The sequence below is a fragment of the Vombatus ursinus genome, unplaced genomic scaffold (genome assembly GCF_900497805.2).
Source record: "Vombatus ursinus unplaced genomic scaffold, bare-nosed wombat genome assembly UNPS02005286.1, whole genome shotgun sequence".
Lineage (NCBI taxonomy): Eukaryota > Metazoa > Chordata > Mammalia > Diprotodontia > Vombatidae > Vombatus > Vombatus ursinus.
This window is the reverse complement of record NW_020945064.1, coordinates 9,315,115-9,328,232: the sequence shown is the minus strand read 5'-3', so window position 1 is coordinate 9,328,232 and position 13,118 is coordinate 9,315,115. Positions and strand designations below refer to the sequence as shown.

Here is a 13,118-nt window from a genome sequence, read left to right as displayed (position 1 = left end):
GGCGCTCGGCGCAGGGCCCGCCCCAGGTGATCTCTAAGCGCAATCTTGGAGCGCGGACGTCTGTCGCTTATGGCCCCGGGACACGGACCCCACCCCAGCCTAGGAGGTTTGGCTGTGGGCCGGGAGGGCGGGGGCGGGGTGACCCGGCACTGCCACCGGGCCCCGCCCGACGCGCTCACTACATACCCACCCAGCGCCCCTCCTCCCCCGCCGCGAGCGAAGCCCACACCCAGGGCGCATGCGCACCGGCCACCCGAGCCCTGCAAACGCAGGCGCACAACCGCCTCCCGCTCCCTGCTCGCGTTCCGCCACGCTCTCCATGGCGGCCCCGAGGACCTCCCGCTAGCCCCGCCCCTCCGTGACGCACCGGGGGGGTCACCTGACCCGGCTGCGGGGCTTCGGGGACAGAAGGGAAGTCGTTGCGGCCGGAGGGGCACCCCAGAAGCCTTCGTCTCCGTCTCCGCCGTCGCCTCCTCGGTCTCTGCCGCCAGAGCTCCCGCCGCCCCCGGGCCCGTCGGACCCGTCGAAGCCCGCTCCCCCTCCCCAGCCCTCCCCTGCCCCGCACGATGCCTTCGGAGAAGACCTTCAAGCAGCGCCGGACCTTCGGTAGGTCCCGCTGCGGCCGCGGCCCCGGAGCCTGGGAGGCCTAGGGCGGGGGGGACGCGGCGGGACCCCAGGCCGCGACCAGAGCCGGTTCGGTTCCCTCCTCACTCCTCCCCGGGCCCCGGCCGCCGGGGTCTCAGCCCCAGCCCGGCCCGGGCTCCTGCCACCACCGGGGCTTCTCCCTCGGAAGTCTCGAATTTCTCTTCGCTCTCCCCCCGCCCCTCCCCCAACAACGGCCGTTTCCTTGGAGTTTGGCAGCTCAGGGGTCCCCGGGCCGGGGCTGCACGGCCTCGGGAGGCTCTGGGAGAGCCGAGGTCTCCCCCCGACGGAGACGCTTGCTGGGGAGGGGGAGGGGCAGGGGCAGGGGAGGGGGCCGCGCTTTAGTCTTTCTGCTTTTGAGGCGTACCTCGAGTCCAGCTCCGGGTGGGGGGTGGGGGGTGGGGATTTGGCCCGGCGGCCGTAGGGGTCGTGTCCGACTGATGCGAGCCCTTGGGGCCTGGCGCCCGGCCCTGCCGGGCTGGGAAGTTGACAAAGAAAGCCGGGGCGTGGACGGGGCGGACTGGGAGCTGGCTCGGTCCGGGAGTGCCCCGGACTGGCGGGCTGGGGGGGGGGGGGGGCCCGGGGACTCGTCTCCTTTCCCGTTTAGTGGCCCGGAGCGGCTCTTGGTTGGTGTTAACGGTTCTGGTCTTCAGCCCGGCCCCCTGCTGTTCGTTGTGCTGCCTGGGGACTTGGTGTGGCACTTCGTTAGCGGAGGGCTCCGCACCTTGGGGTTACCTAGAGGGAAAGGTGTCGCACCGGCCGCCGACCTCCTCTCCCTGTGTTATCGGGAGATGTTGGAACAAAATAAATGAAAATACCGAACGATTGAGAAGATGCTGATTTGAGGTTTTTTAAGTCAATCAGGCGGCCCCAGAGGCATCTGTTTTCATTTGGATTTTGACACCTCTGACCTAGGGGAGTGAGGTTAAGTGACTTGCCCATACTCCCACAGCTAGGCCTTGTGTTTTGAAGGCCTTGCTGAAAAAACTGAGAACAGTTCTAAGAAACTTTCAAGTTAGACTTTTGAGCAACCACAAATACAGGATGGTTTGGACCCCCTTTCAAGTTTTGTTTTACAGGTTAAATTTTCAACAGGTAGTTTTTTGTTCCTTGTAAGTTAATTAGTATCTTGATAAAGTGGCAGCAATATCATAAAGATATCAGTCTTTTGAGTTGTTAAGAGTAACAGCTGATGAAATACTGTTGAAGGTTGAAATAAACCCTTTGTTTTGGTCACTGGTTGTTACCTACCAAAGAATGCTTTGTTGTGAAAGTACTGTGGTGGCTATTGTGCCATTTTAAAACGAGAATCCTTAAACACACAGCCCAGCAGAGGCTATATTTTCTCTTTGTGTCTGAAATTGGGCTCCTATTTTTAGCTCCCATAGTAACTTAAGTCATCCATACTAGTTTCCCTGCAGATCTGACTGGGACTGGAAATCATACTTTAGTTCACTAGGGTTTTAAAAATGAAAAGTCTTGATAACAGTGTTTGCTATAATAGATAATAATGGTAGTTGGTAAAAAACAATGGTAGTTGGTCCTTTTTGAGTAAGGCAGTTTGTGCCTTAAACAAGAAGAGGCAGTGCTTAATATAAAATGTATGTGGATCCTTTATTACCACCTTAGGTTGTAAAGCTCCTTGGTGGGGGAGGGGTTGTTTTTGTATTGTTTGTTTTTGCCTTTGTATCCCCAACACTTAGCCTCAAGTCTGGTACTTAGTAGGAGCTTAATAAGTGCTTGTTTGCTGTCTGACCTTGAAAGTCACCTCTTCTCATATAGCAGGAAGACCTCTTCAGTGTTCTTTCAGCTACACAAGGAAAGTGAATTTCAGTATGTCCACTTTTGTCTACTATGGTTTTGAAGAGTCAAGAAAAAGCTCAGCATTCAGTTGATGATTACACAAACTATTAAAAAGCATTTAATTTTTTTGTGCTTGGACCACAAAACAAAACTTTACATTCTAATTGTAGCCTGCTAAGCCCCAAACTGCTCCTAAAAGAGGACTGTGAGTTAGCAGGGTCAACACATGACTTCTTTTGTTAGAAATTATCTTCATTGACTTTAATGAGCTATTAGCACTCAGAAGAAAAAATCTTCAGAATGACAATTAGATATATTCTTTGTTTGGCTTCAAGCCACTTCTCCCCTCCCCCCCTTTTTAAAATATATATTATGACCTGTTCCATTGGGGCTGAGAGTCTAATGCAAGAAAAGCCAGCAGATTTCGTTCACCCTCTTCTGGGTGGAGCTGCAAACGTCAGCAGCTCTTGGCTCTCAGATCTCTGCTTTCCCATTCTCCAGTCAGGATTCTCAGTCACAGGTATTAAATTTATCCAGGACATCAGCCAGACAGTTAGTTACTGCTGCAACTCATGTTGTCAAAAGCAGTCTTATTATTTACAAATCAGATAAGATGAGTGTAGCCCACATACATGGAGGTTGTGGAACTTCTGTCCATTTATATAATAGTCTTAGGTTAGTCTTGTGATTTGGGCATGCTAAAACGTACTGACAGCTGAATTTGCTTTAGTTGGAAATAATTTGTATACGTCTCAGCTCTCTTTTACTATATTAGAGCAGGTTTGTTCCATAGCTCATTTTTCTGGAACTTTTTAAAAGGCTCTTCTAATAGCTTTCTGTTTGAAGTATCAAATATCACTTAATGACTAATGCTTTGCCTTAACCCTGATGGTGCTAAATTTGAATCCAGGGGCTGATAATTTTGTGGGATTTGTAGCTGTCAGGCTTATAGTAAATTGATTCTTCAACTAGAAGAATCTTCTAGAGCCCAGTACATTTAAGTGCAGAGTATTGAACTCAAATTGATTTGCTTCCCCCACAAGTGGATGAGATTAGTGAAGATAGGAAACTGGTGGACAGAACCACTGATATTCTGCACCTTTATAGTTAATCAGGTAGCAGAACATGGGCAAAAATATGTAAGAACAAAAATTTCACTTTGTCAGTAGCTCAAATTATATCATTTTCAAGAAGATCACAAACTCCCCATTTAAACCACCATGGGTTTTGAATTGGTTACCTGCTGGTTTAGCTGTGTGCAAATGTTTTCTAAGAATAATTTGCCTGATAAATAATTTGATTTGATAAATTGTACTTGGGGCCAACAAATTTGTATTAAATCACCTACGCTTATTGATACTCCCACTGTCCTATTTTACTTAGTACAGGTCAGGTCCTAGTTTTAGTATGTTTGAAATTCTTGGAAAGAGGAAAACATGTCCTAAACAGACACACTAATGTAAACATCTGCACATTTAGTGGGAAATGTGGGTTTCTGGTTCAGGGTCAACAAGGGTCTTTTAGGTGGGGAGTGAGATGGCTGCCAAGACTAGTAAACAGTGCTCGAATCTGAGCTATCATCCAGTCATGTTCTGGACATAGTTTCCTTCTAGCAAGTGATTTTTTATAGACAGGATCTTGGAAAACACTTGGATTTGCAGAGAACCTGGGTTTGAATCTTGGCTGTTCTAAGTGACCTTGCATAAGATATGTCTTTGATGTTGTAAAATCAAAGGATGGACTAGAGGATCTCTAAAGCTCCATTTATCTCTAAATCTATAATCCTAATAGGGAGTATCATACCTGGTGAAATTAAGTGGTAACGAAGCTTTGTATAATTACATGTCACTTCATTTGAAATGTGCTAGGAGAGTTTGAAGGAAACCTGCCTTAAATCCTTTGTAAAAGCAAGAAATCTTTGTAATATGAATAACTAGTCTCTGATTTATCTGGTAGTAGATTTAAAAGTAGTTGGACTTTTTGAAAGGGAAACTACAGAACACCACTTTTTAAGGATCATTTGGCTGAATGTGTATTTGGGATATTTTTGTTAAAGGAATCATGGAATTTATAGGACATGGTATCCACTTGCAGAAAATCATTCTATTCTGCAAAGGTTCCATTGAAAAGCAAAAGAAGAAAAACCTCACAACGTAAAAAGGAGGCAGCAAGGATATGCCCTTACTATTAGGCCCATTTCTTGATTTAATTTAGTACTTCCTTGATTGCATTTCTGTCCTGGACAGTCTTAGTTCTGTTGCTGATCAAATGAACAGAGCACTGATTGATAAGGCCAGGTGAGTCTGGGAAGGTGAGTTCCTAGTTCTGTTATCTGTCATCTTGAGGAAGTCACTCCTGTACAATGGGGATTAGTTATTTCTGCCTCTTATTTATGTTAGCATTACAAAGAATTAAATTTAAAAAGCTGGTGGAGTTGTGAACTGATCCTACCATTCTGGAGAGCAATTTGGAACTATGCCCAAAGGGCTTTGTAAAACTGTATGACCTTTGATCCAGCAATACACTGCTAGGTCTGTATCCCAAAAACATCCAGAAAAAGGGAAAAGGATATATTTGTACAAAAATATAGCAGCTTTTTTTTGTGGTGGCTAAGAATTGGAAATCAAAGGGATGCTCATCAATTGGGGAATGGCTAAACAAGCTGTGATATATAACGTAATAGAATGTTATTGTTCTGTAAGAAATGACAATCAGGATGATTTCAGAAAAACTTGGAAAGACTTACATAAACTCATGCTGAGTGAAGAGAGCAGAACCAGAACACTGTACACAGTAACAGCCACATTGTGGCGATGGAGAACTGTGAATGATTTGGCTATTCTCAGCAATACAATGATCCAAGACAATCCCAAAGGACTAATGATGAAAGATACTATTCACCTCCAGAGAAAGAAATCATACTGACTGAATATAGACTGAAACATGCTGTTTTTCACTTTCTTTCATTTAAAAAATTTTCTTCGAGTCTTCTTGTAAGAAATGACTAATATGGAAATATTTTACATGATTGCATTTGTATAATCTTTATGTCTGATTGCTTACTGTCTCAGGGAGGGGAGAGGGGAGAGGAGGGATAGAATTTAGAACTTGAAACTTTAAATAAAAATGTTTTTTTAAAAATTGAAGAAAAAAAACTGCTTTCAACAGCATGCATTCTTAGCCCCATGGAAACCAAAGATGTGCAGCCCTGACATAAAAATGTCCAATTTTAAAATAAGTGAAATAATATAGCTACTGTCCTTGCTTGTCCCCCTTCTAACCAACCAACTAAACCTCCAAACTGCACCCTGAAGCCTTTTGTAACCATTCAGAATATATTGGGTACTTTTAAGAGAAACCTGTGAGTTCATAATGAAGAGCAGGAGGAGATCACTGGGACATCTTAGGCCAGGAAACTAGCTTTAGAAGCAGACAGACTCCCAGAAATACCATTGGCTGTTTCCTTGCCCCATAAGAATTTTCTTATCTTTATTTTTCTTCCTACTTAAGTGTAATAATTAGAGATTTATGGAGATAAACCAACATCCTTTTAAGTACCTCTTGGAGAATTATTGGACTATCAGCTATTCAGACATTGAATTAGGACAGCAATTTGGCCATCTGAAGTGGGAATGAGACCATTGATTGAGGAAGATGGAGAATTGGTAATTTTGGGGCGTGGACTATGCTGAAGTAGGGCAAAGATAGGGAAAGATGTCAAATACAGACTGCCTGTATTTTAAAATGGGTGTAGAGAGTGCTTTTCCCCTTCTATTTTATGGGCCCTTGCTGAGGACAAAAATGGGCAGTAGGTTAGTGGTGTCAACACTGTACCTTGGCTGTATTTTGGGTTAAAAGGTTTTTGTGAGCTAGCCTAGTATTCTTTGGGAGAAACTACATTAAGTTCCAGGGGACACTTTTGGAACATTCATTCATAAGTCAAGACTGCTAGTAAAATGTAAAAAAGTAGATCGAAGATAGTAATATGAGCAGATTTTTAAGAGATTACATGATGAATGTCCTTGAGTCAAGTGCTCTTTCTACTCTTGAATGCTTCAGAGGTGGTGGCCCTAAGCCTGACAGTTGTGTCTGAGATCAGGGCTTACATTTTTATATCCACTTTATTGCTTAGCCCAGGGTTGAGGACATAGTGGATATGAAAATAAATACTTGACTAAATTAAGGAGGATAATTTGCTCATGGCAAATGCTCATATTTTGCTTTGGCCTCTTAATTTAACTACTGGGCAGAACTATTTAAAACCCAAGCATTTCTTAGCTTCTTTATACCTTTCTTTCTCCTAAAAGAGTTGCCTGTTTTTCTTAAGGGCTGCTTATTAAAAAAACAAAAACAAAACTAGAAACAGCAGGAGGAAATTTCTTTGAACTTCCTGTGAAATTTAGAAGGGATTCTTCTTGAGATAGGATTTACTATGATTGACACTTTTGCTGGTCCTTGGGGTCTGGATGGTTTTGCTTTTGTGTCCTACCTTTGGAGGACAGGTACTTGGCCTGTCTCTTATTTACCCTGCCTTTCTCCGTATGCCCAATGTATAGGTAGTTTGAATAGATGTCTGAATACTAGGCTGTTGGCCACTGCCATTGTGCAGAACAGATGGGGACACTGAATTTCAGGACGAGGCCATGTGTGGGTATGATTAATGACAAAAAGTTTAACTATATACCTTGAACTTGAGGGCCATCACTTAATTCTAATGGTTTTTATTTCCTTTGCAGAACAAAGAGTAGAAGATGTCAGACTTATTCGAGAGCAGCATCCTACCAAGATACCGGTAGGTAAAGTTTATTTGTTAGTGAGGAAAGAATGCTTTTTCAAAGTTGTGGTCTAGATGGAATTTATCAGAGACTTAGCATGTATTCTGATAGACATGTTAATATCTCATAGTTGTAAATTTTTAATTTTTAGGGAATCATCTCCCATTAATGTAGTAGTGTTTGTTTCATTCTTCACTTCTGGAGTTTCAAGGGTGTAGGAGTTACGATTAGAGTAAAGAGAAGATGGGTCAGTACTGTTAGACTGTTCAAGTGAGGTGTCGGACTTGAACATGATTAGTGTTAGGGCTTCTACTTAAAACTACTTTTTAAATTGTTCTATTCTCTCTCAATAGAAGCATCTTGTATTTAGGTTCCTTTTAGGAGATAAAGAAAAGGCATTGTTTTATATCCTATAGGTTTTAGCAGAGAGGTTCTTAAGGCACACTAAAGCAGCATCTTTAGGCTGGCTAATGATTGACAAATCCCACCTAGACTGCCTTCCTTGTAGCTGTGTTCAGAAAAACAAAACTAGCAAAACCTTTTGGGCAGTACCCTTTGGCCTACTGGTTGCTTTACTAATTTGTTTTTTGCACCAAGAGGGCTAGTGAGAAGGAGGGTTAATAAATTTGAGGGAAAAGGGATGGAGAAGGAATTTTGATAGATTGGTCTCTCCTTTCTGCCCAGTGAATTTCAGTCTTTTTTTTTTCCCTTTAGTGCTGTGAACCTCCCCCACCAAATCCTACCCTTAATTATTTTATATTAATTTGCAGAACACTGGAGGATCTTTATGAGCAGTGGTCCCTGTCTCATTCTTAGTACTTATCAAGACAGATGGATTTCTTAGTGCAAGAACTGGCAGATAAGATTGCTGGGCCACTCTTAGTGATCTTTAAAAGATTATGGAGAAGGGGATTGGAAAAAGATAAGTGTTGCCCTGATTTTCAAAAAGGCAGGGGGAGGGGAAGGAGCCTGCAATCTCTGCTTATAGAATGTGAGCTTCTTGAGGGCAGGGATGATTTCACTGTTTTTGTATCCTTAGTTCCTAGCATGTAGTAAATAGGTGCTGAATCTGTCTTTGTTGATGAATATGCTCCCATGAACTTGACTTTGATTCTTGGCAGAATGGCCAAAGGTATCATTAAAGGGAGAAGTAGTGCTTCAGAAGAGTTTCATCCAGGATGGGTTATGACAAGACTCATTTCATGTTCTTTTTTGGATAGGTTTGCTAAACTGGCAGATTAGGGCACTTTTGTAGATTAGCTGTTGGAAGTGAGATCCACCTGACCTTGAAAGGTATGGCACCCCCTTGATTTGGTCATTGTCCTGTAGGCCAAACTTTTCTGAGATTTATCTCCTGACTCAGGATGTTACCTTTCCAGTTGACCCTCCCTCTCTTTCCTTGATGCCATGGAATGGAAAGTTTGGCTTGACTTGATTTGTTTTAGATTCTGGGAAAAAAGTATTGAATGTTGAAAAAAAGCATTTATTTACTTTCTTTCTGCTTTTCTTAAGTGCAGAACTGTTTATTTAAAAAATAAAAAGCTAGACCAGTGCAGCAGGAGGAAACTGCTTGGAGCAATCTGTGACTTCGAAAGGATTCTTCTAGAGATTAGACTGGCCGTGGCCAATTGACCAGATATGAAGATTGGTTGTTCCTTAGGGCTTAGAGGCAATTTTTCCTCCATTCTGCTTCTGCTGTGTCTGGGTCCTTAGATCTGGACCTTTCTCAACGCCTTTATTATGCTAAATATACAGATACAAAGTATAGCCTTATTGCATTAACTGCAAGGTATTTTGATTTATATTCCTTACAAAAAGCAGAGGCCCACTATGGAGAAGGATCTAGTTCTAGAATAACAAAATCATTAATGAAGTTCCTTCTAAAATAAAATATTTGAACAACAAATCAGTTAAGTATTTGAACAGTGACTGTGAAGGACTGAACCAGGAGGTGACTTAACTTGCATTGTAGAGAAGACTAGAGCCAGTCAGCAATTTTTTTTTGGTGGTGTTCAAATTAGTTCTACAAGTTTTTCTGAAGTTTTGTGTATATAATGGAAAAAGTCCACACTCCCACAGCGGGGAAGCACACATGTATTAATAAGTACCCGTTCATATTGTTGTTGTGAATACTAATTCATTTCTTTGAATGAAGCCCTTCTGCTACCTTTAGAATTTTTAGTTGTTTTGTTAAACCAAAGAGTGTTTGGAGTTACTTAAAAAGAGAACCTTAGTCATTATTTTGACTTAGCTTAAGCCATGATAATATCCATGTGTTCTATCCTTGACAATAGAATAGGTAACAGATGTGTGTTACAGGCATTAATCTTTTACTTCACAAAGTTATAAACATAGAAGGAACTTTTTGGCATATATTAGAGCAACTGTACTACAGTTCTCTTTTTAAAACATTTTTCTGTACTTTTTTTTTCTCCTTTAGGTGATAATAGAAAGATACAAGGGTGAGAAACAACTTCCTGTACTGGATAAAACCAAATTCCTTGTACCAGATCACGTCAACATGAGTGAGCTAATCAAAATAATTAGGTATTCAGTAATCCTTTCACATATTCTTTAAACGCTAGATGGTTAAGATTCAAATAGGAGCTCTCATGCTAGTTTTCTGACTATAGACATTTACAGTTTCCTGATGTTTGCAAAATTAATTTTTAAAAGTTTGACAACACAAGGGAAAAAGTAATGAAGGCTACGGTAGAAGCCAATCCTAAGACTAAAAGTGGGGGAAATTGCTTCCTAGAGTTAACAGACAGTGTGTTGATAAACAAGAATTGACTAGCTTTGGGCCATAAAAATGCATGTTAGAGAAGTCTGTTAGGCTGTAGACATAGTGTTTCAGTGTTTTCTGTATTATCTCCCCCCTTGCCCCCACATGACCCAGCTGCCCATTTATCAGAATAGCAGCTGAAATTTAAAAGTATTTTAATTTAGAGGAGTGGTCTAAAATAGAAATGGAGGGCCACTAATTTGTACATAAGGATCCTGTGGGCTACATATTGACTTAGTTTTGAAATGTAATCTATGTATCTATTGTATTTTATTTATTTTTATTAAGTAATTCCCAATTACATTTTAATCTGATTTGGGCCACACTGGTTTGGAAGTGTTGTGGGCTACATGTTTAACACCTGGTTTAGAGGACCTAGATTTACAGTTATCTAAAGGCCCTGAAAATTCTTGATGTTTAAATCAGCCTTCCTCCTTCTTTTTCAATAGAAGGCGCCTACAGCTGAATGCTAATCAAGCTTTCTTCCTATTGGTGAATGGACACAGCATGGTGAGCGTTTCAACACCTATTTCCGAAGTGTATGAAAGCGAGAAGGATGAAGATGGATTCTTGTATATGGTATATGCCTCTCAGGAGACATTTGGAAAATCTTCAGTGTAAGACCTAGTACAAAGCTTCTATACTAGAATTTTTTAAGCCCTCACCCAGGAAAAAAGGGATGTTACCAACTGAGATTGATCAGTTCATCTAATCACAGTTCACCAAAATAGAAGTATTACCACCTTAGGGGTTTTTAGTAAGTTGTCTCTTGTATTACATGCATATGTAGTAATACATGTTAAATTCCAAAAGCATATACAATACAGCTTTGGAAAACTCCTGTTTCACCTAGGATATCTTGTTTTTAAGTTTTAGGTTTAGAAACATACCTTGCATTCTAAGTTGCCAATAAAATGGGTCATTTGAATTGCTGTAGTGACTTTTTTTAAAAATAGGAATTTCAATTCCAATGGTAACCTTTAAACATTTAGTGAAACAAGTCTTTGTTCATGGAAACTAATTTTTATAGGAAGGTTTCTCTTTAACTGTGTATCTTTAAGTAGCCTTGTCAAATGTCATATCTATTTTTTTTAAGTCCATTTACCATCAGTGGTCGCAGCAAAACAGGGTAAATGGGGGGCAAAAAAGTCCAGCTTCTTCTGGAATCTATGCATAGATTTCCAGTTTAGTAAACCGCCAACTTTCTTGCTGTCTTATTTGTTTTCTATATAGTCATACAGAGAAACACCATGGATTCTATGGGTAAATTGAATGATTTCTTTTAAATGCTTGGCTTCCAAAAAGTTCCTGAGAACAGAGGGATGGCATTTCTTGTTATTACAGATTTGCTGTGATTTAGAGACTCTCAAACCAGTGACTATTTCATTAAATAGTTGCACCAGAATAAGTCTTTGCTGATGCAGTTAGAAATTACATCCTAGAACTTTGGAGCATTAAAATTCATTTTGCACTCCCTTGCACCTTTGGGTTAAGTCTGTAGTCTGATTTGTTATGTTTCAAGTGGAAAAGTAACTGCTTCACTAAAATACTTTATTAAAATTTTAACTGTAAGCATACTTCAGCTGTCACTGTTAATCATAAAAAACCCTCCAACCAGTTTACGTGCATGTCATTTTGTAAAGGAGAATGTAGCAAAGGGGGTAAAAGCTGCTTTCAACAATGTCATTTTATTTAATATCTTGAACAAAGGACTATAAGTGCTTCCTGCTACTTGCATGGGGTTGACAACCTATTTTCATGGAGTGTCACAAAAAGTTCGTTGTGACACCACTTGGACTGAAGTATGTATGTAGCAGATCAGCGAAAATTATCCTTGTATATTTAGATGTGTGTGAAATATCTACAACTGTTAGTGAAAGTTATTTACTATAATGGAGAAAAGCAATATTACTGCATCTTGGCACTACAGTTAATAAATGTATACAACTTGTTTGCCTTTGTTCACTTTCTGCATGCATCTGTCCATAGTGCTAAATTTTCATGAGTGTATTTTTACTGCATTGTAAATTCTTAATCAACCTGTCTTGTTAGGTTGTATAAGATGTTCATGTTTAATGAAAACACCTGACATCCATCTTGTAATTGCTGTGTGATCAGTAAGGTTCCTGTAAGATGTGTTGCTTTTTTAATTTAATACAGTGCGGATAGGGATGAATTATATCCCAAATTAACTTGAGTGGTAGTTTTATTTCTAGGATGTTTAAAACGAGTAAATTTTGATCAGGCAGGGTGAAGGAAAAAAAAAAAAACAACAAAAACCAACAACAACAAACCAGTGCTCAGAACTAAAAATGCAATGTCATATACTGTCCAAAATGTAGCATTTTCAACAAATATGTAAAAAGTATATCTTTTGAGCTAGAGGCAGGATCCAGGGTAGTTAATGAGAACTAAAAGTATTAAGAAATCACTGCAGTTTATGAAGTAGCAAAACAGTGGGGATTGACTGTAGTAATGGGGAGAGATGTAGGGATGACATTAATAAAGGTAATTGGAGAAAAAAAAGCAGGAGAGAAGGGAGGCTAGGTACACATGAGGAGCACCACTCCTGCTATTCTCCAAGCCGACTGAAAATGATAAAGTGGTGGTCAGTAGAAAATCTGGAACAGGTTCCAGCAACCCAGTAGGACACACTATTTTCTAAAAATCAGTAGAATTTCAAAACAACCAGTTTTAGCCCAGCTTTAACTGAGAGCCAGAAAATTTTCTTTCCTGCAAAGGTTAGGCACAGGATGTGAGCTTCCTGATTACACTGTTTCTGAGCTTGGTTATCCATAGTAAATAAGTAGCATAAGGCTACACTGACTTCTGGATTTCATACTGATGATGCCTTGTATGTTAACACCCCATAATGTTCCAGCCTCATTCTATCATAGGTAAGCCCTTGAAATCTGCTGAGACTGGCCCTTGGCTAAAAAGTCTCCAGAAGCAGCATGAGTGGCTGTACATCATTTTTTCACTGGTATTTACTAAGAGGGTTTTCTGATGGAAATACATACCAAATACAATAAACAGGATTTAAGCTGTTAGGGTAAAAGATTTTCCAAGGCATTTAAGAATTTTCTTTTATACTGCTGCTTCTTATTAGACTT

General features: G+C 40.8%; 1 protein-coding gene across 1 annotated transcript; it reads left to right on the top strand.

Moving 5' to 3' along the window:
• Positions 1-430: 430 nt before the first annotated feature.
• MAP1LC3B (microtubule associated protein 1 light chain 3 beta) lies at positions 431-12,197 on the top strand. The gene is made up of 4 exons (XM_027847599.1): positions 431-606; positions 7,182-7,237; positions 9,661-9,767; positions 10,455-12,197. Exons 1-4 carry the CDS (start codon positions 567-569, stop codon positions 10,624-10,626), a joined length of 375 nt encoding a protein of 124 aa, XP_027703400.1. The 5' UTR covers positions 431-566; the 3' UTR covers positions 10,627-12,197.
• Positions 12,198-13,118: the final 921 nt, after the last annotated feature.